Genomic DNA, 24,892 nt, shown 5'->3' with positions numbered 1-24,892 from the left:
AATTTAAGTCGTGTTCAGAGATGTAGTGAGACAGCTGGTCCGTGCTTTAGAGCAGAAAATGGCTGGGGAGAGCTTTTCCTGGCTGGTACCTCTCACTGCTGAAGTCCCACCTGTGGAACAGCTGTAATACATCTGGAGCTCTGGGAGCTCCAGCCGTGGAAGGACAGGCTGTAGGAGGTGGCTTCCCCTCAGTAATGCAGCCCTTCAGCGCTTTAGTTGTGTCCTGTGGACTCATCTCCACATGTGTATGGATATGATTAGAATTAGACATGTGAACTGTTGAATTCAGCTGGCAGAGTTGCACAAGTTTATTTATATGCCTGCCTGGCAAGGTGCATTGCTGAGATCTGCATTCCAAGGGCCACTGTTGTGTGCTCATGGAGCTCTTAGGGCTGGGTTGGGGAAACGTTCTGTGGTCACCACAGTGGTCACCCAGCAGGCACCAAAGAGAAGCTTTTTTACTGCTGACCTACTCCAGCTTCCCAAGGATAACATGTATCTTGTTGCCTTCCTCCTTAGTGACTCAGTAGCCCTTCTGGATTGATTTTCTTGCTTTCTGATCCTTGTTGTTGAAGTACAACTTGTTTTATGTAGTAAACAATGTTTCAGGATTGATTAAATCACAACATGAATCATAATGGAAATGCTGAGCTATACACATCTATAAGACTGTGGAGGTGAATAACAAGTTCTGTAGTGACAGACTTAAAGTAGGTTTGCAGTTTTGCTGGGAGCTGAACTCACTGGTTTTTGTTTTAATGTAGGCAACTTGAGTGGAATAAAATGCTGGTTAATCAGTTTGAAATGAAGTTGTGGCATGGACAGAATGAGCATAGTATTTCTAGATAGCTGAAAGAATGGGGTATGATTTCAAAGGTCATTTGTAATTATAATTTTATTCATGAGGCCTGTGTTTTATATTCTAACAAATGTAGTTCATCTATTGTATTAATCACATAGAATTCTGAATCACATAAAACGTTGCAGTGCTATAATTAAGAAAAATGAAAGCGATAAGGAGTAGCAGCTGTGTAGCTAATGAAGGAGTTAATTTCAACGTGTGTTTTAGACCATTAAGTACTACAAAGCAAAAGGGTTGCTTTGCCAGCACAAACCAAAGGAAGGCAGTTAACCACCACTCCCTTCCCCAGCCAGCATCCCTGGGAATAACGTGGAGCTCCGGCTTTAGTTCAGGCAGGAGCGTGCACAAGAAATGTGGAAGAAGATATAAATCATTAGTGCAGATTGTCATTTAGCATGGAAAATCTTTCGTATTCTGCACGTGAATATGAATTTTTCTGTAAGAAAATGTTTTTATCCGTTCAGGTTGGAGTACTTTTATAAAGTTACTTAACAGTTCGGGAGCCAAGAGCTCAGGCCTTTTTTTCTGTCAGGACTCTCCAGAGGCTGGGATCTGCAGGCCATCCAATACATCACTGTTCACTCTGTGCTTTTCTCTCTCTCATTTTTTTTTTTAACAAGTCTGAAACGTTTTCCTTGTGCGGTTTCGCAACCCTGTATTTTTTTTGTTGCCAAACAGCATGAGTCCTATCACTAGATCAAATTTAGAATTCACTGCTTCCAACAATTGTCTAATGGATCCACATGTTTACACAGCATGACACTGGCATCCAGATAGTGTCGTGAAAGTCTCGGACCAGTATTACTGTTTCATGCTTCCTCCCTACTTTAAAAAAAAAAAAAAGGAAAAGCTAAAGGTTTTTTTCCGGTATTCACAGCAGCAGTGAATGATCCTGCTATTTCAGCCACCAGTACTGTCTCACAGAAGTTTGGGAAAAGACTTTTTCCATCTTCTGTAACTGAAAATGCCAACTCTCAGGTATTTTATCAGTACTTATTGTATCAATAAATAGATCTTAAAATCACACAGAATGGCCTGCGTTCAAAGGGACCTGAAAGATCATCTGGTTCCAATCCCCCTGCCATGGACATGCTAGACCAGGTTGCTCAGAGCTCCATCCGTCCTGGCATTACTTCCAGGGCTGAATGCTGCTAAATGGGAGCCTGGAAAATAACATTTCCAGACCCAATCCTTTCTTCTTTCCTGAGATTCCCAACTGGATGAAAACTTTTATGTCTGTGTGCCCCTCCTAGCGGCACAGGTACCACTGCCTTGGTGAAGCTCCAGCTGCTTATCCCCAACACTGATCTCCCCTTCTGCTGATCTGAGCCTTTGTGTGGCCTTATGGTGAATCAACTCACCAAAATGATCCTTCTGAAAACCAACCTCAGGCACTTGGCATTTGCGTAGCATGGGAAGACCTTTGCTAATTTACTCGCCTGTGTATTTTGCAAAGTGTTTAACTCCTGTTCCCTGTGATTGGATGTGCATAAATCAGTAGCAATTACTTGGCAGGAACCTTCCACAGTCGTTTGCTCTGAAGAAACAGTCCCTGGTAGCATGAAGTGAAGGAAGGGGGGTTTGGCTTGGACACCAGAACCTTTCTTATTTTTTTAATGTTCTCCTGGGATCTTTCACTTCCACACAAGCAACTGCCCGAACTGGCCAAGCGGTCTTGATTTAGCATTGCCTGATGAACACGACTTGTCCCAGCTGCAGGATGTCATAACCTCTATTTCCTTAGCTTAGATTTGAAATCTGGAGCTGTATGGTTCAGATGAACCACAACTGCCCTTGCTTTAACTCAGTGTATTTGTTTTGAAAATACTGTTGTTGACTCCAAGTTTTAGCTGCTGAGCAAATAAGGCTGATCTGCATTGGTAAATGGGGAATACTTACCAGCTTCATTAAAAAAACTCCATAAAACCTGGAAAGAAAGCTCAAGTAATTTTTAGCTCATCAGTGCCAATGAAAACACTACATTAGGGTAAATATAAAAAATACAAAACTAGTTTTGAATACAAAACTTAGAGATTGTCCCTGAGATAAGTGTAGCTCTGATGCATAAAAACGAATTCTTAGAAAGATAACTGTATGTTGTACAATATTTCAGGGAAGGACAGTGAGCTCACCAAAAACTGTTGCTGCAGACAGGATTCAGAATAGAGGATGATGAGCAGAACTGGGTTGGCTTTGCATTAAAAATTTGATTTTACACGGGCTCCTGTTCTTACGCAGCTTAGAAACAAGCTTTTGCATTTGAAGTAAAGCCAACTGGATTTGTAAAGATACTTATCTTATTCTCTGGCCCCATTCAAATCACTAGAAAATATTAGGGCTGACAAGCCTAACTTGATATGCTTCTCAATTAATATTTTTATGCCAGATTATAGTACACACAAATTTGCACAAGTGCCAGGTTTGAAGTCACTCAGCTGGTTTTGAAGTGGCAGATGCTGCCTTCACTGTATGTCTGCTTTCCACAATAAAGTCACTGCAAATATTAGCATCAGAGTTTAGTGTCTTTCTTTGTAACTTGTTGCATTAGAGAAATCTTAGACAATTTTAATATGGGGCTAAACTTTTCAGTTCTAAGTTCACATGTACACTGTGTGTCAGCTCCTCTTAATTCCTTGTTATTTTTGGCATTTTGTCTCCTGTTGAAATTTATGTGCTTATCAGTTGAGCAGGTTTTTTGCTGTTTTGTAAATTATTTTTTAAAGAGTAACCTAGTCTAGAGTAAGCAAGCAGAATAAATGCTGTGCCACATCCTTTCTGAAGGTATTTGATGGTGGGCTTTAGATGTGTAAAATTTTTTTTTTAAAAAGGAAAAACAGTCCATGCCTTGGCTGTAATCTGTTAAATTAAAAACAAAGAAACAAACAAACAAAAGCCCCAAAGCTTGAAAACCACCGTCCTGCCTCCCTTTTTATTGAAAAAATTGAGACATGGCAGAAAAAGTGAAAAATCACCCAAGAGAGTCTGCCTGTTTACCCAGTCATTGGAGGTCAGCCTCTATTGCTGATATGTCCTGTGAGGGTTTTGTTATCACTTGTTATATAAATGAAGATGTATTTACAGGCTTGTAAAATTGTAGAATTTTTTTATTTTTAAGCTTATAAACATCATAATCTAATTGAATTCTTAACTTCCACTTTCTGTAATTGCCAGTTTGTAGTGGTAGTTTGTGAATTTTCTTGTTTATTTATTCATAAGTGCTCAGAGAAACTAAACAAAATGTTTAAGAGCTGGGATGCTTTCCCAAATATAGTTTAGAGTCAGTGAACTGCTTCTTCAGTGTGAAATAGAAGTAGCCCCAGCAGCACCTGCTGGGACAGCATGTGCAGGATGCTAAGTTTGGCAAATCAATATTTGTGAGTTGATAAGGTGCAGGAGGATCAGTCTTAGGGCACCCACAGAGCTGCTTCTAATTGTCAGGTGTATTGTGGAGTGGAATAGTGTTGAGGAAATCGTATTGAAATATTGAAAATAACCTTAAAATAAACAAGGAATTTTACTTGATGGATTTTTGGCAATTCTGCTTCCTTCCAAACTGCACAGGCTGAGTGAGGTTTTTCTTCTGCCTTCTATTTCCCCTCCCTCCCAGGGTATTGACATGAACCAGTTCAGAGTTTGGTGTAAGGCACTGGAGCTATTCCGGATTTAAGAGCTGGTGTTGGTGTCTCAAGGCAGTGCTATGGCCTGGGGACTTAGCTGAATTCCTTAGCAGTGGTTGCATGACCAGCCAGAGCAGTTTCTTGCACTTCACCATCCACTGTCAATGGTTGCTGAAACTTATTTATGCCCTCCAAGATTTAACCCATCCCATATTGCACTTTGTGCAGTGTCCCAACCTTTTAGACTGACCTGACTTTATTTATATTCACGTACATGCACACAGACACACAAAGCTGACATTTCACACGTCTCACAGTCAGACCTGCAGAGCTGATGGCTGGAAGAGCTCTTTCTCTACCCTGCTGGCAGCTGAGAGGAGCTCCATGGCTCCATTGCTGGCCAGGCAGCTCCCCAGGAGGGGACGTGTTTGCCTCCTGGCTCGGTCACTGAGCTGAACACGGGCACTTTCTTGCCAAGCAACTGGTCCATCTGATCATGACCACCTCCACTGCCTCCCTTTCTGGTACGTGCCTGACTGCATGTGATTATTTCTCAGCTAACCTGCTGCTGGGACAGATAGAGCTGTCTCTGTGTCTGTTGTCAGTAATCGGCGTTGCCAGAGGGAGGGATTGCAGAAGGGAGGCAGAGGGAAGGACGGGGAGCGCTGCAGTGCTCCCGCACGGAGAAGCTGGAGGTGGGTTGAGGGTGTTGTTGAGGCAGGAAGGAAGAATGGGATTTTGCAACGAGGAGGAAGTGGTGTAGTTGATTTGCCACATCACAGTTCTCAGTGGCCCACCCATTTGTTTTGACATAAATACCTACTCTCGAGCTATGTCCAGGCACGAAGACTGGACATGTACCTTCAGACTTGTGGTCTTCAGGGCTTGTTACTGCTCTTTGAAGCTCGAGCTTGATGTTTTAATGTTTTGTTTGGAGACTTAAGCATTTAGATTTGTAATTCTGCCCTTCTACTCATTTCCCTGATTTACCTTGCAGAGTAAACATTCTTTCCTTCCATTTCCCAGACTTCCTTTTCCTTTTCTTTGCTGTTGGCTTAATTTCGAGATCTGATACTCGAGTCAGAGGTAAGTATCTCCTTGGGAGTGAAACAAAAAAACAGCTAAGGGTTTGAGTGAGCTAACTATTTTCTCTGTTTAGAAGCAGCAGCTTATTTTCCAGTATTCTGGAAGTCCTCAAACACAGATCCTGCCAAAGGCACTGACTTTAACAACAACAGTGCTTAGGAGAACACGCTCAGGTTTTCTGGCAGCTCTTACAAGCCACTTAGAATAAATAGGCACATTGCTTTTAGCAAGTGCCCCACAGCCTGAAAAGCACTGATGAAGACAAATTTGTAAAGAATTTCTTCTTGTGGTTGTAGTTCTTCATTTTCATGTCATGTACAGTGGGCCCAGTCTCCTCAGAGTTTGATATCTAGGATCTTTATAGCAAATCTGTAATTAATACAGCTGCATTTAGAGACTGAGACATTTGCAGGGTTTGTAGCAATAATTCACTGTGTGGCACAGCAGGGAACTCTCTGTGTTTTAAACATTCTCTACTTGTGCGTGTACAGATTTTTATAGTTGAATTGAGAATTTATAACATGCTGGGTCTCATATTCCAGCTCTGTTTCTAAAGCTATACACAGAACTTGGACTAGGTCATAAATTTATGCAGATGAAATGAAGGCTGATTAGAATTTTAATATTAAGGAAGGAAATGGCCTTGGGTAGTGCACTACAGAGCAGAACAGGCCTTCTGTTAATACACAAGAGTATTACTGTTTTCTTGAACTTTGCCTTCCAATCCAATTACAACTTGTGCCTAGAAATCATAACTCTGGTGCCTCCCATTTGATAATGTTGAATGTTATCCTTGTCCAAGCTTATATCATTTCCAGTAGTAAAAACTATCGTAGTTATAAAACTGCTAGATAATATAGCCCTAAAATTGAATTATAGGCAGTAGGATATGGTCTTTGTTGATAAACAAAGCAGAGTCATGATGGTATATCAACTTGGCCCAGTTCTGTCTCTTTTTAAATTAAATGAAAGCAAGAATTTTTTCTTGTGACATGCATTTCTGGTGATGGCATATTGTATAACTCACTCTCCGTGGTAAGAATGAAGACAAAGCTTTCAGTGTAAACGATTTTTTTTTTTTCAAGTCACGCAAAATAACGGGAATCTACGTGCCAGCTTTCGTTTTAAGCACTTCTGTGATAGCATCATGCTCACAGTATGTAATGAGCTCATACCAGGAGTAGTCCCAGCCAGCTCCTTTATCAGCATAAGCCATCGTAGCTCACAACGTGTCCTCCCATGTCCTCCTCCCGTGCCCTCACTGATAACTGGATTGAACTAGATGCTGCATAATTCTCTGGGTCTGTATTTACTGACACATCTTTGGTGCACGTTCACAGCAGAAAATGTTATTACCAAAGTGTGGAGTCGGGTTCTGGTATTTGTTACGTGAAAATTGATTCTGATTCCTCGGTATTTCAGAGTGCGTTATTAGCACAGTACAACTAATCATTTTCTTACAAAGGGAATGACAATTGTATCCTTGTTTAGATGCTGATTGTGTATTTATAGGGTATAAATATATATAGCCCAATGTGGTGACTAAACTTGGCTGCTTTTCCTGCTGGTTTCTGTGGTTTCACTTCATTGTCCAGAAGAAGCAACAACATTCTTAACTCTGTTGCATCCCTCACCAGGATTGGTGTGATGTCCACTCTTGGCAGGAAAAGAACGATGTGTATTTGTTTATTTGGGCCTTTAAATGGTATAGCAGACTTCATAGTTTATTATCTATCTCTAAGAAGTTTTATTTATAGTTCTCACACCATTAAAATGCCACATTAGTGGCACAGTCTGAAACATATTTATCCCACTCAAAAGGCTCAAGGGGTTGAGCTCAGGCTGTTATGCAAGAAGCTTTACTTTAGATTTCTTCCCTTTTTTCTTTGATCACTTGTGTAATGTCTTTGAAATGTATGTCTGGTGTTGATTCTTTTTTGTGTTCCATTGGGGGGCATTTGATTTTGCAGCTAAAAGGATTGAATACTAAGTGTTCATTTTGCATGTGTACATAAGAGGGTGCTTCCTTCTTTCAGACAGAGAAAGGGCACTCCTAGGATTTAAGGCCCGATAAAGTAATTAAAAAAAAATAGCAAACCCCAAAAAGCCATCACAGAAATGTATTTTTATAATTTTGGGTATTTTATATTGTAAATCAGAACAGAAGGAACAAACTGTATGAGAGATGCTACTGTAAATTAAAAAAATTAAAATATTAAATTATGTCATGCACATTGTAAGAACAGTAGGGATGAGCTCTGACTTCCTTAGTGCTTTTTCTCCCCTATATTAGCCCACAAGTGTTTCAGTAACCAGAAATATACAGGTTTTTAATTACTTACTATAATGAATTCGATGCTGAGAAAGAGAGTTGTGTTCAAAGATTTTTGTTTTCCCCTTCTTTCTTAAAGTAGAAAAATGCTAATGTTTCCTTTCCTTTCTGAACTTCCAGACTGGAACAGTATTTGATAATAGTGTTCCCAGGGTAGAAGTGCCCTTCACAGATCGTCTTTGTAGAGCATATGAATTCTTTTGTTTGATTGTTGTAGTTTTTGGGCACAACACAGCAAGTTTAGTGTCGGTATCTATATTGGGCTTGGCATTTCAGTGACATTCCATTTTAAAAGTTCTGTAGTGATTCAGTGCTGAAGGTGCAGTGAGTCTGCAGCTCTGGAAAGACTCCTTTCTTTCTGGTGCCATATGTTATCTTTGATCAGGAAACCATTTGAACTGAGATGCCTTCAGATATAATATGAGCAAATATAGAAGTCCAGACCTTACTAGACAGTTTTACTGCAAGGGAGGATCCAGTTGTGGTTTTGCCTACAAACATTTTTTTATCTGTTGAGTTACAGTTTTTAATTACTCACAACTGTGGGGGATTTTTATGTCAGCCATGTGAGCTCTATGAGCATTCAAAACTGAATTATCATTACAGATTTTCCCTGCATTTTTACTTCTTCCCCCTCCTCAATTCACTTCTGAGAAGAAGGGATTGTGACTGGAGAGAGATCTCTTCCTTCAGCAGACGGTAATGGAAAGCCTAAGCCAGTGATCCAGCTGACATCTCATACCAGAAGCTTCTCAAATGATATCATACAAAATTCTGGCATCAAACCAGCCCGTTGGTGATAACACAGAGCTACCAAAGCTGATCAGTACCACCCATAGTGAAGGATGCTGAGGAGCCCTGTGCTGCATCATGTGCCAGGAGCAGTGTTCCTACACTAACCCTGGAGATCTCCCCACCCTCAGTGGTACCTGCCCTGCTCAACATGGACAGGAAATAACCAACCAGCTGCAGAACCAACTGGACACGTGTGTGTGTGTAGCCTGGTGTGTCCCCACGAGCACTGAATGAATATTTGCACCTCAGAGCTTCCAAAAGAACTGGTGGGAGTGCAGCTAACACCTTCACACATATTCTTCCTGAAGAATTATGCTGTATCCAGTGCTTGTTCTGGCAAAGACATCTTAATCTTATTGTAATAGTTTTTAATTACTCATTTCTGCAAGATCGCTGCCAGAAAGTCACCACGAGCCAGATACTCTGGGAACAATTATCCCAAGGAGTTGTTAATTACCATGGAGCCACTACAGCTCTTTAAAATGTATTGCCTGTACCCATACCATAAATCCATTTTCCTCTCCACTTGTTATGGAGCCCTTTGTACTCTGGATTCTGTGTTAATGAAGGTACAGAAGTGCTGCTGTGGCTTATTCCTCACACTGCTGCCTGTCATCTCTCTACAGACGAGCGTGTGAGATGGAGACATGGCTACAAAAGGCCCTGATAACCCAGCAAGTTAGGTATTATGTGGTCTAGGTTTTTTAATTCTGATTATCGCTCTGGAGGAAGAGCCACAAAAATGCTACAAAATTGCCTGTCTTTGTAGTGGATTTTGCGGCTTCCTATTTGCAACATTTGTTGCGAGTAAATTTTTGCACTTTGGCCAAAACAAGACTGTTTTTATGACTTTACTTCCAAATGTGTTGAAAGCTTATGTTGGTGTGTTATTTATTGTACAGCACTTAAATAACTTTACATACCAAACATATGCTAAAGCAGGATTCACAAATGGCATCTCCCTCAGTGTAACTTCATAAGTATTTCAGAGAACCTGCAGTTGGTGTCCTACTGCAACCACGTAAATTTGCAAGGAAGACAGATGATTTAAAAGTTTTTGGACAGAAGTAGGAAAATTATAAATATTAGAAACATTACACCTAATTTGATTGAAATCCCAATGCAAACCTTAATCTAAGAAGCTAAAAAGAGAGTAATGAAAGATACAATGCTTTTATTAGGGGTGAAGGATTTTAGAAGCCTTTAGAGGTCTGTGTGCTCTTTTATATGGGTTTTGTTTCTGGCACCTCTCAATGTGGATTTAAAGCAGCTTTTTATTTAAAAGGAAAGATATACAAGCAGTTTGGCAGTAGATCTGCTCTTTGAATAGATTAAAATGCCTCAAAAAACTTGACAGTTGCTTGTAAGAGGAGATGTATTAGTTATTTTTCTGCTTTTATTTCTAGTAAATAATAAATCTAGTTATTAAATCACTCCTATTCCTAAAGCATTTCCCATTACCACTGGTGTCCTGACAGGAATAATCTGTTAGGAAGTGTCCAGGTAAAAAAAAGAAACAACTTAAAATCTTGTGAGCTCAATCTAACTTTTGTTCTGTGATGACCAAAGAGGGAAAAAATTCCTTTTAAATAAATTTGTTCTTTTACTAAATAGATAACTAGCCAAATGCATTTCAAATATTTGTTCAACTGATCAAATATTGCTTTAGGTTTAGAAAACAAATTAACCAAATGTTTGAAGAATTAGACATTTTGTACCTGAACACTTCTCTGTGTCATTACTTCTGTACCGATGACCCCAAATACTTTGGTCAAAATAAAAGGCCCTTTTGACAAAAATGAGTCAGACAAATGTGTTTGCAACTTGGATAGTTCCTACTGTTGTGGGCATTCAAGTTAAAATAGCATACTTGTATGTTTAAATTCCAGTAGTTTCGTTAGGGAAAGACCAGTCAAATTGCAGTGCTGTCCAGTGCTGGTAATAAGGAATTTTTTTCTGAATGAACTGAAAATATAAACAATAGTTAAAATTACAGTGCTTTGTTAGTCTATAAGTATTGGGAAATCAGTTTCATATGCCTATATGGAACATTTGAATGAGAAAACAAAGTTGTAAGTTGAAGCAATTTTCCACCAAAGTTAAGTAGAATTACTAAGCTGGCTTGCTTACTGGGTTGGGTTGGTTTGGTTTTTTATTTCTTCATAGAACAACTAAACTGTGGAAGTTCACAATCTTTTTTTCTTCTTTTTTTTTTTTACTCTCTTGCTTATAAGAAAGGCACACCAGTGTGTCAAGTTCTTACTCCTGCTGTAGATACACTGATTGGCTGCAGTACTTCTAGATTAGCTATATATTTTTGGCAAAAGGATAACTTGATAGTTGAACATTAGTTTGAATTTGAGATAAACACATTTCTATGTGGGTGGGTTCAGAAAGCAGAACAATCCATCCAGACACTAAATAAAAGCAGTTCCCAGGTGGAAATTCTCAATTTAGATGTCTGATAACCTTCTGTCTAAGTGACTGTGCCTGGAGATCCCGGCAGTGTTTGGATCATTGGTTTTAGATACCATCCCTCTTCCTGCTCTGGAATTAGAAGCTGTGAACTCCTTTTTCACACTGTTAACATTTTCTACTAATTAGCCAGTAACATGACTGGACTCAGAGACATATAGGCATATCTAATGCACTTTTGCATGCTGCCTATGCCTAAGAGTTTTAAATAGACCAAATTAAAGTTTTGGCAGTAAGATTTCAAACTCTCAGTTGATTCCTATGATGGCTCTGCTCTGTTCTGCTGGTAGTACATTGTATCACAGTGTGCACCTGCTGTGGGGTTACAGACTTCAGTGATTGTTGGATGTTCTGTTTACAAAATTGTGAACCTTTCCAAAGGTTGCTGGAGTTTTCCTGACAGGGCACTGTGCTTGCTTTGAGTCATTGCTGAACTGAATTATGTCTTTGGATGTGATGCAGCTCCAAGAGGAAATGCAAAGGGAAGGACAGAGGATGGCAACACTTATAGTTCTCCTTTAACCACCTTGACCACATCTTGCAATGTATTTGTATTTGTATAGTATATGAAGATAACCTGTTTTCTTCATTACATTAAGTATCTTGATAAAGTTATGGGTATAGTTTATTATATAGATGGCAGCATTTGTTTGTTTAATTTCATTTTTAACTCAAGTCATCATCTGTTAAATTACTGGAGCAATTCAATAATTGACTGCTACCACTACCCACCCCAGAATGAGCAAGCAAACCTATTTATTTCTGCCACAAATCCTTGCTTCTGCTGTGTTTGTTGACCACTGATCAGTAGGTACTGAATAAAGGGGATTTTCTTGCTCATTCAAAACTGCAGGAAGTGAACCAGCATCTTCTCATTGTAGTTGTACCTTGAAATGGCTGTAAAATCTGACAGCTCCATTGGAACCTGGCTGTATCCCAGGCTGTTTGTTTCCTGGCTGTGCCTCAGGGTTTTTGATGGGCAGGAAGTTGGTGTCTGTGCTGAACAGTCAAACCCTGTGATTCAAGGAGTCACAGCTCCAGCAGCCAGAGAACATCAGCTGAAGGGAGAAACTAACTGAACCAGCAGCTCACCTAAGAGGGTGAAGAACAGAGGGGAATTTCACTTTTGTACAAATCCCCTCAGTATGGTGAAAATGAGTCCTGTACACTGTAAGAGATTTATAAATTCCTGTACTGGTTATCTGTTGCCATTTTTTAAAACTTACTTGCTTATCTGCAAGAAAAATGTATTTGTCAAAATTTTTATAATATCAAACGCCTGAGTTCTGGCCTTTGGAAACAAAAATTATTTTTTCTGCCTTTACTAGACCCCCACTGTCATTTTGAAATTAGAGGGAAATAATTGAAAGCCCATAACTGTGCAATCCATGGTGCTACTAAGGAGCATCAAATACCAAATGATCTGTGATAATTTAAGAGTTGGAAGGCTGAAGTTCATCTTCCCTGTATGTAAAAGTTTGAGTACCCATAGCAACGTTGTGTATTTTACAATTATATTTATTACTTTACATATTTTTACACTTATATTTATTTTAAGGAATGGTGTCTTCAGCCAGAGGCTGCAAAAAATGGGATCCCACAAGCTGCACACCTACTTGCTTCCACCTTTCTATCACTTCCTCTTTTTGCTGGCAGAAATGTTCACAGTACATCAAATTAAGAAACTGATTTGGTTTTAAAGTAACCTTCTTGAAGCAACCAAGAGGTAATTTTAACCCAAATGAGTTTTCAAGACCGTACAAACACTTGTGCCAACCCAAGGAAGAGGTGGGAGAAAATGGAGAGTGTGTCTTTTGGCAGCAGTACTTATACAGCTTTAAGTTGTTGCTGAAACTATTACCTGAGATATTTATTCATAAGTGTAGAGAGTTCTTTAGAGCCTAAACAGAAGTACTTGGTTGTAAGCAAAATATACTGCATCTAATTTATGAGCATTTGTTCTGCTGCAGTCAGTATGTGACTATATTTCTGCCAGTAAGTTAACAATTTCTATTCTATATAATGTGGGTATTCCAGCGCAAGGCGGGAAAGGAAGAAATCAGAGCTCTGTGTAATGACATTAAGCTTTTAGGCTATAGACAGCTTAAATGGACTCACAGCTGCTTAACATATGCCCTCTGCCTGAACTCGCTTTATCACTTGGTATCTGACTTCTCTCAACATATAAAAAGTTGATGTGATTGATAGTCGGCCATACAATATTTGTCAGGGGGAACTGAATCATTATGTGTGTAGATTCAGGAGTACAGAAAAATAAAGCTGAAAGGACAACAACAAAAACTGTTGACATTTTTTCCATTCATTAAGCTTTCCTAAAGCAACTCTTTTTGTTTGCTGGAGTTAGTGGTTGCTGGTTTTTCTAAGCAGCAATTGCTGAGTGATTTAGAGTACATCTCTGCTCTTTTGTTTGGATTTCATTTGCGAAACCATTTAGAGTTATAAAACTGTCAACTCAAGAACATTCTATATATTTTGCCAGTGAGGGCCTTGTGTATGCAGAGTTTATGCATTTCTCTCCATTTTGTGTGCTGTTTGAATCTCAGTGTATATCACTGTTCTTCTTTGGGCTGGTTGTTAGAAAGTCCCATGGCCTTCTTTAGAGCAGCAGAAATCTTCAAAGTAATTATGAAATTGCATCTCAGATTAGTCATTAGATAAACGAGTGTGTAAGATTTGCTAACCACAACATCTTGCCCTTGGCCAAGCCTAACCCAGCAGTGTAGTAATAGAAGGCTCTGCTGATGCTTAAAAATACAGGAAATTTAGAAGCCCTGAACTGCAACTGGAATTGAATCTTGCACCTAAACATTAGAAAGCATAGACCAGAACTGTTAGTTATGTTAATTACAGTTGTTAAGCCACAGTATGGTACCTTTCTGAACTCTCAGATGCCCTGTAATAACTACCAGCTGGGAGTTGAAAAATGTTATGCAAACTCTGTAGAGTTTTGCTCACTGTTTCTCTCCTGCAGAATTCCTTTGGTGGCTGAGCTCAGCTTCACATTGCATGGAAGCTGTAGGGCCCAGGTCCATCATCATTCTGCACAACTGTAATCTCTCATGGCCTTGCTGCTGGCCCTGTTTCATGTATTTCATGTGTTTATTTCAGATTTTCTACTCCTATTTTTCATAAGGTATGGCAGACTTAAGACATCAGGTACTTAAATTATATAAATGTGGATGTGACAAGTCTGTGACATGTTGTTGTGCTGAACACGTGCCTGAAGGTTAGAAATTTCTAAGCAAAGTTCCACAGTGGGTTTAAATTTATGTTACTTTGGGCAAGTTGCAAAGTTTGACTTGAACTGCCAACATGAACCACACATCCTGTCATGACAGTTGTCAGTCAGGTTATTATCTTTCACTTCCAGTTGTATCCCTGGTCTAATCATAGAAGGATCTGAGTGTAGAAGTAAAAAAAAAATTAAAAAAAAATATTGCATTTTCAAAGCAAGGAAAATGATGGACCATGCTCCTGTTTGTATCTTGAAAGTTGGAATCTGTCACGAATTTGCACCTCTGCATTTGTTCTGGGTGCCTGGTTGATTATGAACAGTGGGAGATAAGTCAGTGCTGGAAAACCACTCTGGAATTTTTGCAGTCCAAAGTTTTTAAGGGGCAAGGACAGATTTTATGAAAGCATTAAATAACTGAAGAGTTCACTCAGCGAATCTGGAAGGATCTGTGCAGGAAGTACAGTGTTTTGTCTTTGCTATCTTGAAAGGTTTTGGTTTTCCTAACTTTTCCGGCGTTCCCTGTTCTCCTTGACTTCACACACCAGTAACCATGTTGCCTGCATCACTGGCAGGAGATCATATCTCCATTTCTATCTTATGACCTTCCAGGACAATTTTAGCTCCCAGTATTCCAAGGAAAAGTATTAATTTTTTAAGAAAAGAAAAGAATTAATGAGAAAATTTCTTCGTCAAACTTGATTTTTTTTCCCCTTTGCAGATCGCAATTTTATTCAATATGTTTTAGGAAACATACTGACTTTTAATTTAACCTTTAGCAGAGAAGTATCATATCTGCTTCCTCATTTCACATTCATAATAATGGATTGTCTCTGGTTAAGGTAGAATCCTTATTTTCACTTTGATTTTAGTTTAATTTTTCTGTTTCAAAGTATGTTGTGTTGCTCCCAGGTAAACAGAAGTATGAAGCTTTTCTGTTGCCATTCAAGAAAGACTTTTGACATCTTGGCTTTTATCCAGACTAGTTAAATTTTTTTAAATTTTGTTTTGAAGGTCAGGCTTTCCCTTGAGATGGACCTTCCATTTGCTGTTAATCTCTCTCTTCCTTTGCTCTCCTTTTCTTCTGCCAAGCACAAACTACTTCACTTTCAGAGCTTTGCAGTCTAATCCCACTGTAGCCATTATCCCTGTGATTCTTGGTTCACTAACAACTCAAACATTTACCTTTGACCATCTGCATTTTCTAATGACCATCTCCAGTGCCTTTTGCTGTTCTGTCCCTGTGTGCAATGAAGAAATTCCTTGTTGTTCCTATCTTAAAACTTTCTTTTGATCCCTGAAAAATTACATGATAACAGAACAGATATGTGATAAACTTAATCCTGCTATTAGTGGGTGGGTCCATGCATTCTTGTATTTCACATGGTATTCCATCTGCAATTATCCACTCTATTTTGTACTTAACTTGAAAATTATGTAGGTAGCTGCTGTTTTCTGTTGTGTTTGTACTTGGTTTATCAAAGATGTAAAATGTAACTTTGGCAGGTAAAGCTTGGCTTTGAAACTATCCTGAGTTGTAAATTCAATCCTTGTAAATTCTGGTATTTATTTTGTAAATATGTGTAAGCTACTTATTATTGAAATGTAGATTAATACAACTTTATTTTAGGATAACTTGCTAGATGCCCTAATTCCACAATAAGCAAACACCGCCAACACCTTGTGTTGTGCTGCTTTTACAATGATATCTTTCAGTGTGGTCTGTTGGAATACAAACAGGTTTTATGGAACATTTTTTCTAAACAGTCAACAGGTTTTAATTTAGGTTCTTAAATCATAATTGTTTTTCAATTTTCCGCTCTGCCTCACAAAAGCATAATGAGGGCACACCTGATGCTATAAAAACCAGATGTCATTTCAGTATTCCAGGGCTGTGTGATAAATTTGGAGAGCTTAAAAGTTGGTATCATAGATTTATAGTTATCGGGGAGCTCACAAGAGCAGAAAGCATGTAGAGCGTTGCTAAATAAACAGGATCTGGGAATGGATTGCACTTTATTTTCAGAGACTTTCAAAATGCTGAAATTGTAGGTGGAATTTTCTTAAGGAACTTTCAACAGGAGACCATTTCAAACTCCCAAACAATATATTCAAATTCTTTCTCCCTACCAGTCATGTTAAATGAGCCTGTGCAGTGCCACTTGCACTTGATCATGGTGATTTGAAGAGCAGCAAGCAGACCTGGAGGAAAATTAGATTGTGTAATTCATGCCAGCTCTTAGAAACTTATCTCCTTTACCATTCTCCTTGAGACAAAACTTAAATAGGATGTTCAGTGGGAACTGAACTGTACCTGAGATACAGTTTTACAGTACAGCTTTATAGTAGTTGTTTCTTTAAACAGGTTCAAATTCTGCATACTGGTGTTCAGTGGTCTATTAATGGAAATTATAAATATTTAGAACAAGAATAATTTCACAGAAATTAATTGTCAAGGCCTAGGTCACCCATCTCTGATTATCACTAGGCATAAAGTCAAATGCAAAAATCAGTAACATCCATCACGTTCATTCCTTATTTTGTGTTAAGATGTCTCTCTTTTCACAACCAAAGTGAGGGTCCAATCCTCTGTCTCCCAAATCCTTTATCCCATTGTAAAGCAAAGCAAGTGGCAAGACATGAGCTGAGGTTGTTGATACCCTTGTGCTTGGTTGTCACAGTATGAACCTGCAGGACAGTTGAGGGGCTGTTTGTGTTCTGGGTGTTACTGTGGGTTTCTGTTTTAGGGTTGTTGAATCATGAAGTGATCACATTCTGCCAATGAAATGAATCCTGCCCACTCTCTTTTCTTGAGTGTCTTCTCTTGGGTCTTGTTCACCACAAAGTGAAAGTTGCATGTTCCTGCACACACGTGTGTGTGGAGTTGAGTGTATGTGAATGTAGGCATGTATGAAATGCATTCTGCTAGGTTTTAAAAAAGATCTTAGTATAGCAAACTATAAGTGATGATAGTTTTATCTAATGAGGAATTCATGAATAAGTTTTGTTGAGGTATATTTGGGAGAATATACAGAGGGTTTGAGAATAGAGTGTATTTACCCCAGGACATTCATTCCCTCTAGCCATGCATCCTGTTGAACTGTGGAGCTGAAGATAGTGACAACTTGTTGGTAAAGAGGTATCAAGTCTTTTACAGGTTTTGATGACTTTGTTGTTTCTAACAAAAATGTCTTCCTAAGTCAAATGCAAGGATTCCCGTGGTGAAGATGTGATTCATTGTTGAGGACAAAGTACTCCCAAAGATATGGGACTGTCAAGACTAGCAGAAATGGGAGAAATTGGTTCCCATTAGTTCTATTTTGTTGTATCCAACTCAGCAAAGCAATATGAGATCCTTCCAGATCTCCATACTCTAAAGGGAGAGTTGGAAGGACTCTGTCACTGTGCAGGGAATCTGCTTTAATAACACTGACATGACTGAGGAAGTGTGATAAATCCTGCCTTGTGGTATGACTGCTAGAATATCTGTATTTGATCAAAACTTCTGATTGAGAAAATACCTTTTTTTCTATATTGTGTGGTTGAAAAGAATATATTCCATTAACAGTAAGTGCTGTGGAAACTCACACCACTTGGCTTCTGAAAAACCCATCCCTTTGAACAAAAATATCCCACACTCTGCTTTAAAGATAATATTTATATTTCTGCTGAGGGAGTAATGGGGAGGAATATCACTTGAGCTTGAGAGTGTCAGTACAAGTGATATGTGTTGTGTAAGACCCACCTAAGCTTTCCTTGTTTGAAATGTTAAAAAAAGACTTCAATGAGTTCTTCTGCATAAGGATAAATTTAGCTCCAAGAGCCATGCAAAACAGACTTGTTGATTGGTGTGGGAGTGACTGCTGTGATTCCCGAGCTATGAAGGTGCTACCATTTTTGCAAAGGATCTGTGCAGGGGAGGAAAACACAGAACTCATTTTGAAAAATGAATCATGGGTCTGTGGATATGACCCAAACCTCATATAGGGTCCTATTCTGTTATGAATCACAACTTTGCTTTTTTGTTGTAAATTGTTGTTCTTTAATTACATTTTTGGCTATAATTTTGTGACTGTTTTGTGTGAAAAGTTCAAAACTGGATTAATAGATCCATGTAAAAACTTCCTACTATTTAAATACTGCCTCAGCTATTTTCGTAGCTTTATTAGAACAGTTCATGCCTAAACTTACATCCTTTACTTTTGGTCATGGAAGTGTTCTCCAGGTCATTCTGTAAGTGTGTGAGTCATCCACTTCCACGTGTTGTGAAAATTCTAAAATGACCCTTAAAAGGCGTGCATTTTCCAAGGAAAGAGCAACATTGCACCTGCAGAAATACATCTGCACTTGCTGTACTGACTTGGTCCATTCTGTCTGCTGGTACTGAAAGGGAGGAGAAGATGCTTGGAAGTCTCATCTTTCTACCTTCAGGGTCAACCAGGCTTTTGTACCCTACAGGTTGGGGATCATGAGGTGCCAAATAAGTGGAAGTGGAGGCATCCAGACCCTCCCCAGCCCTCTCTGGGACTGAGTGTGTGTGTTGCTGTCAACATCTAATGATGACCAGCATGGAGGGGACAAGCACTGTTGCTCTTGCTCCACAGGCACCTATTTATTATCTGTTCCAGTGAATTCCTGCTGCTGCTGGAAAAGAGATGTAGGTATCGTGATTTTTGCTTGCTTTGCAGAAGGTGGGCTTTGATTTCATCCTCTGTGCCTCACTGAAGTCTACATAAATCATCTGAAGCTGGCCAAAAACTTTAGAAGAATGTTGTGATCTACAGCTGTTATCTGTAGATAACAGCCTTTCCCATTTTTGTTAGGAATAAAACCTGCATGCATTAGGGTAATGGCAGAATATACACGTGCTGCATAAACCTGTGTCAGTCGTTCCTAAACAAGGTGCCAGAAATCCCCCTTGGCTGTGTGAACAACTAATTGCAAAGTTCTTTTTGACAAAGCAATCAGCCTTGCCCCCCCCCCCCCCCCCGTGCGTGCACGCTGCTGTAATTCGTGGTACAGAGCAGCACATGGAACTCGGTGAAAGTATGTTCTGTATGTGGCTGCTATGGTGATTAAAATACATAAATAAAATAGATAAATATGGACCATATTAGAAATCCATTACTGGCGCTGTCTCAGATCACAGTCTGCTCCAGCGTGCGGTGTCAGTCCCTTGCTCCGAGCGGGCCCTCGTGGAGCGGGAGCTCCTGGGGGGGCTGCACTCGTGCAGTGGCCCTGTCCTACCTTGTCAGCTCGCGAATTCAGCACAAAACCGGTAAACAAAGGGCTTTTGTGCATGGTTTATAGTTCAGCGAGGATTAGTGGCCTGACACGGTTTTCAGACGGGGCAAGCTTAGCGTTAAGTCTCCCGAGGTTAACGAGGGCGGACGCGGGGCAGGCAGGGGAGGCTGGGGCAGAAAGGTCTCGCTCCGCTTTCGGGCGCGGTACAGAGAGTTGGTAAAAGCGGGTTCTGCTTACCTGGGTCGGTGTGTCGGTCACGTGTTCCCAATGTTCCAGCTGCCTTAGGATGTGGATGATCTCAGGCGCTTGCTCGCGTTTCTCCCCGCAGCTCCAGAGGTCCCCTCCGCCGGGCTGGACATCCTAGCCTGCTCCTGGGCTCTGGCTGGATCAGATTCCTGCTTTTCCTCCCCCTCTCACCTTTTAGCATTCTCCGACCGTAAAATCCATCCCTTTCCTGAAATGCAGGACGATGCACTTGTCCAATGAAGTTTTTTCTAGGCGAGATTCAAATTCCAAACAAGCCTTTCATTTCCTTCGCGCTGGGGGGAGAGCGAAGGCAGGGAGGCGAAGGAAAGTGCTCGCTTCCTTTAAATCCCCACCAGCGTCTTCCCAGCGCTGGAAGCAAAGTAGCTTGTCATGGTGATCTTCAGAGTTTTAACTTTAGAGGGGGAGGGAGAAAGTGGAAAGCAAACTGAATGCTGTAGTGGAGATTTCTCTCTTCCCCCACTGGGCCCCTTGCCGACTGTTTTTATTGATTTCAATCACTGGAGGCTAGCTGGCTCTCAGAAGAAACACTGTGTAATGTGTTCTTTCCTGGCTTTCATTAAAGAAACTCAATGCAGTGCGGTCACGCTGCCGAGCTCGCCTGGCAACCTGCCTACACCCTGTGGTACCTCTTTCATTGGAGGAGATCGAGCTCGTGGTTTGGGGTTGGTTTATTTATTTTTTTTTTTTTCTGATTCTCCAGCAAGGATTTCAAAACAGCCCCTGCTCTGCTTCTGCCTCCTCTGTCGCAGCCCAAAGCCTTTTCAAGCTTCGGAAGAAATTGTCAGCACCCCTAAAGGGGACGACTTTGGTGGCAATGAAAATGCCGAGTGCTGCGACAGTCTCGTGCTCCTTCTATTAAAATTCCTCCGTGTTTCTGGGGAGGGGTTAAAAGGGCTGTGTGTGAGCCACAGGGATGTGGATACAAATGACTTCCAAGGGGTTTCCTTTTCTTTTTCTTTTTTTTTTTTTTTTAATTCCATCTTCTCCTGATTGGTTAACGTGGTTTAATTAAGGGTAAGGGAGCAAGCAAAATCCTCCAACAAATATGTGAAAATTCCTGGCAGCGCTGCAGTTGCAAATGAAGCGAAACTGCATTCCCCGAGCCTACAGTTGCGGTGGTGTCTGAAATATTTCTGTTGCATTCAGGGCTGTGATAGCGGTGGGGAAAAATGAGAAATACAATATGATACTAATTTATGCCTTAGAACCCAATCTGCTGCAGTATGTACTTTATGGGAGCAAACAGTCTATAAAGTGGAATTCAACAAGCTATGTTCTGTAAGTCGTGCATTCTGTGTGCCTGTAAATGCTTTCATTTAATTTGGTAAATTGTTCAATTTCTTCTTATTCAGCAGTTGCTAATGATAACACTTTATGGGCTCTTCACAGTTGTCTGTAAATCTATGAGACATGCAAAGATCACATAGTTTTAAATTAAGCTGGGTTTCAAGCTAATCAAGGTGCATCTATTCTAAATTACAGCTGCAGATTTAGAGTGCTACCTGATCACTTGTGTTCCTGAGATACTATAGCTGTGTACACAAGAAGGCTTTTTTTTTTTAAAAAAAAAAAAAAAGGCATTTACATGACCACAAAAAGAATCCTTTCCTGGAGCAGAAAGATAAAAAGCCTGTTCTTATTTAAATCTGGTTTCCTGCAGAACTTGTTTAAGGCTTCTCTGCCTGGGTTGAAACTACAGAAACCTTTCCAAATCAACTTAATATAAATTATTCCCAGTGTTTTTGGTGCAAGTAGTTGAGATTGTAAAAACACCTAGCTTTTGTGAAAAATTTGTTATTTTTCATTGAGCAGCGTATAAATTTTAAAAAATCTTCCTCTGTAAGTGCGACAGACATGATGTAAGGAGGAGTACTTCTACATATTGCTTTTCATTTAAAATTTGCTTTCTGCGTGATAATGAAATTTCATGTGCCCTCTCTGGTCATACTTCTTTTCAAAAGGTTCTAGATGATAGAAAATAATTATTTAAATTCAGTATGGCCATGAACTGTTCTATGCAAATTCTCTAGCTGTAGTTGGAGCACAGCCTCGAATAGTAAATCATTTGTCAATCTTTCTTTTATGAACCTTGTGTGTAAGGCTTTGCCAGCCTTTCTTCTCTGTGGGTTTTGAACTGTGTTTATAGATTCTGCTTTTTGTTTTTAAGCCGGCAGATGGCCAGTTATTTATCAGGGTTCATATGTATTGTGTAAGGCAGGAACAGGGCATTTTGCATGCTGATATTGTTCACAGGGCATTTTTGGGGCAGGAGGCTCCTCGTAAGCAGAAGCCATTATGAGATGGGTCGGTAGCTCTTGGTCAGGGAACAAAGCCCCTTTTGACATTTCTCTGTATTAAAAGTTATGAAATAACATGAGCTTCGTGAACAAACAAGGTGATACAATGCTTCTACTATGAAATAAACCATATAATCTATTTCCCCCCCCCATTCTGAACTCTCTGGAGTTCAAAAATTTGATGCCCTTTTTGTATGTTTGTCGCTGTTATTTTTCCCTTTGAATTTCTGCTGTTGCTTGCTTTGCTGTTGTACAGACTTTGTGGTGCTGTGCTGGGAGGAAAGGATAAAAGTCTGTTGGTTTTGGAGGAGCTGGATTCACTGTTACTAATAAATAGTGAATTTGGTCTTGTGGCTTGGTCTGTGGTTACTGTTATAGGTTTGGCAGCAAAGCCAAACCCCTGATCAGGCAGAAAGTTCAGACCTACACAGGCGAATCATAACGGCAACATTTCATGGACGAGTATTCGGTTGGTTGTGGCAGTTCTTCAGAGTTTCTGACTACATCAACTTTATTCTGTGCTGGCAACGGGCGACCAGGGATGCAAATATGGGAGGTTTGGACATGGTGATGAGGAGGAGGAGGAACAGAAGTCTTTAGGAGATGTCTTCGGTTCTACTCAGGTATGAGACAGTCAAGGACTTTCGTGTAACTATAAATCTGGAAACAAATTTAAAAATGCACTTGGTGCTCTGCTGCAAATAAAACACAGTTAGTGTGCTGTTAATCCCATCTGGGTGCTGCTTGCTCAGCTATTATGGTTCACAGTCCCCTGGCAGTACAAGCTTTTATGCAGGTGCAGTCCCTGAAAACCTACACCTATTTGGTTCTGCCACTCTTGCTGAACAAGAAAAGGGTCAGATATCTTCAAGAAAACCTGTACATCTTTCTACTGGTTTCTCTTGCAGTTCTACTTATTTTTCTCTGTTCTGAATTGCTTAGCAGGGCTGCTCTACACTATTAAATGCTTCCCTTCAGTGTGAGCTGGCTCCCCATTTATGATGGGTAAGCTCATTTATAAAGACCACTTATAAAATGTTTCAAATTTGTGCAGTATTTCCAGATTGCAAAGACTGATGGAAAACTTTAACCGGTATCTAAAACTGCCACAGCTGAAGCCTCCGGATATTTTGAGGCAGATGTCTTAGACTATTTACAGCATATTGCTATATTTACACACAGTTCAGAAATTTGGAAACTGGCATTGATGAAAGGCACTGTATTGGCAGTCACAGCACTTTGCCTGCAGATGGACAGGGTACAGTATAAACTTTGGCAATTTGCTGGAAGATGCCTGAACTCACATCTCCGTACCCGTGCAAAGTTGACATGGGTTTTTATGAGCATAAGTGTGAAAGATTTGGGGGTCTACCTTTTACTCAAAATATGGAATCCAGTGGCAATATCCCTTTTAGCACCTTTTCAGGCCTTCTGGAAAGCTTCCAAGTGGAAGACTCCCACCTCCTTAATCACCAGAAAACACTGGCTCTCCTCTGAATGTCATTCATTCAAGTGTGCTGACCTGGCCTGACCTTGTTTAGATTGAGATCTAATGAGCCCAGGATCCAAGGTGGTGTGGTAGCTCTCAGCAGGCTTTGCAAATAAGCAAGTGTTGTGTTTTTCTGTGTGCATGTGGTTTAAATTTATCACGTCAATAAACAAGTGTCTCACACACTCAAATAGGGACTTTACAATGTTGTAGTTAAGACTAAATTGCAGCACTACAAATTGTGATGTCACTTTATAAATATAGAAGGAGACAACGTGGAATATTTATGACCTCAAAACAATGAAGTCCTGTTGGTTGGGTTTTTAAAATTTAAATAATGACATAACACTAAAACTCTTAATCCAAGCGGGTCACAAACTGGGAACACCTTTCAGAAGAATGGTTTGGAGAAAGAGAAATTAAAAAATAAGGCTATTGATTTAAAGAAAGCAGAGGTGCATCAATAAAGTTATAAATAATAAACACACCTAGGATTTAAATTCCATTAAAAGGTTTGGTTTTGTTTTCTTTCGAGTCCCAGGTTCAGGGGAAATATTTTTTATATATAAATTGAGATAAAATTACCCTCAGCCTCAGTGGAGAATATACCACCAAATGTAGGTATTTTCTGAAGCACATAAGGCTTTCAAATTAAAAACCAGCCAAGGACAGATTGTGGCACGTGCAACTAAATTAACCAAGTTGACGTGGATGGATAAAAGTATAGTTGGAACTAGAGAAGTTGTTTGAGCTGTGGGGTTGTGAGGACTTTTTGTGGGGTGTGTGCTGGCAGTCCCAGACAGAAGCCTGACGAATCCAGTTTTCCTTGAATGATGCTGTGGGCCAGCAGAAGGTACCTCCAGCTGTAAACCCCGACTCCTTCACGCCGGGAGAGCCGCAGGAGAACAATGCTCTTGTGTCAGACAGCCCAGGGCACGGCAGTGGTGATGCTGGAAACAAACGTTGTTAGGGCCCGGTATTTACGTTGGGACCTACAGGGAGGGAGCAACTTGTTGTGTTTTTAATGGAGCGGTCGGGGAGAGGGATAAAAAGCTTTTTGATAATGCCAGGAATGTGGGGGGGGAAGGGGAGGCACCGAGATATGCATTTACTGTAAGTATGAAGAAGCAGAGGCCTCTTTATCAGAGCAGCTCTAATGATGTGCCACAGTCACT

The 24,892-nt window shown here is 40.1% G+C and overlaps 2 protein-coding genes across 3 annotated transcripts in view; one reads left to right on the top strand and one right to left on the bottom strand.

Moving 5' to 3' along the window:
* GPR146 (G protein-coupled receptor 146) overlaps nucleotides 1–20,494 on the bottom strand; it is a 49,698-nt gene extending 29,204 nt beyond the window's left edge. For both annotated transcript variants that reach the window (XM_032704084.1, XM_032704083.1), the window contains exon 1: nucleotides 19,902–20,494. The gene's annotated coding sequence lies outside the window, so the exon portion shown is untranslated. The remainder of the gene's footprint in view (nucleotides 1–19,901) is intronic.
* The window catches only part of C16H7orf50 (chromosome 16 C7orf50 homolog), a 31,089-nt gene continuing 25,720 nt past the window's right edge, over nucleotides 19,524–24,892 (top strand). The window contains exons 1-3 of the mRNA XM_032704326.1: nucleotides 19,524–19,698; nucleotides 20,632–20,768; nucleotides 22,753–22,851. Coding sequence (XP_032560217.1) covers nucleotides 19,524–19,698; nucleotides 20,632–20,768; nucleotides 22,753–22,851 — 411 coding nt within the window. The remainder of the gene's footprint in view (nucleotides 19,699–20,631; nucleotides 20,769–22,752; nucleotides 22,852–24,892) is intronic.

This window comes from Chiroxiphia lanceolata, chromosome 16, assembly GCF_009829145.1.
Source record: "Chiroxiphia lanceolata isolate bChiLan1 chromosome 16, bChiLan1.pri, whole genome shotgun sequence".
NCBI lineage: Eukaryota > Metazoa > Chordata > Aves > Passeriformes > Pipridae > Chiroxiphia > Chiroxiphia lanceolata.
The sequence above is the reverse complement of the archived record's forward strand: the minus strand, read 5'-3'. Positions and strand labels throughout refer to the sequence as shown.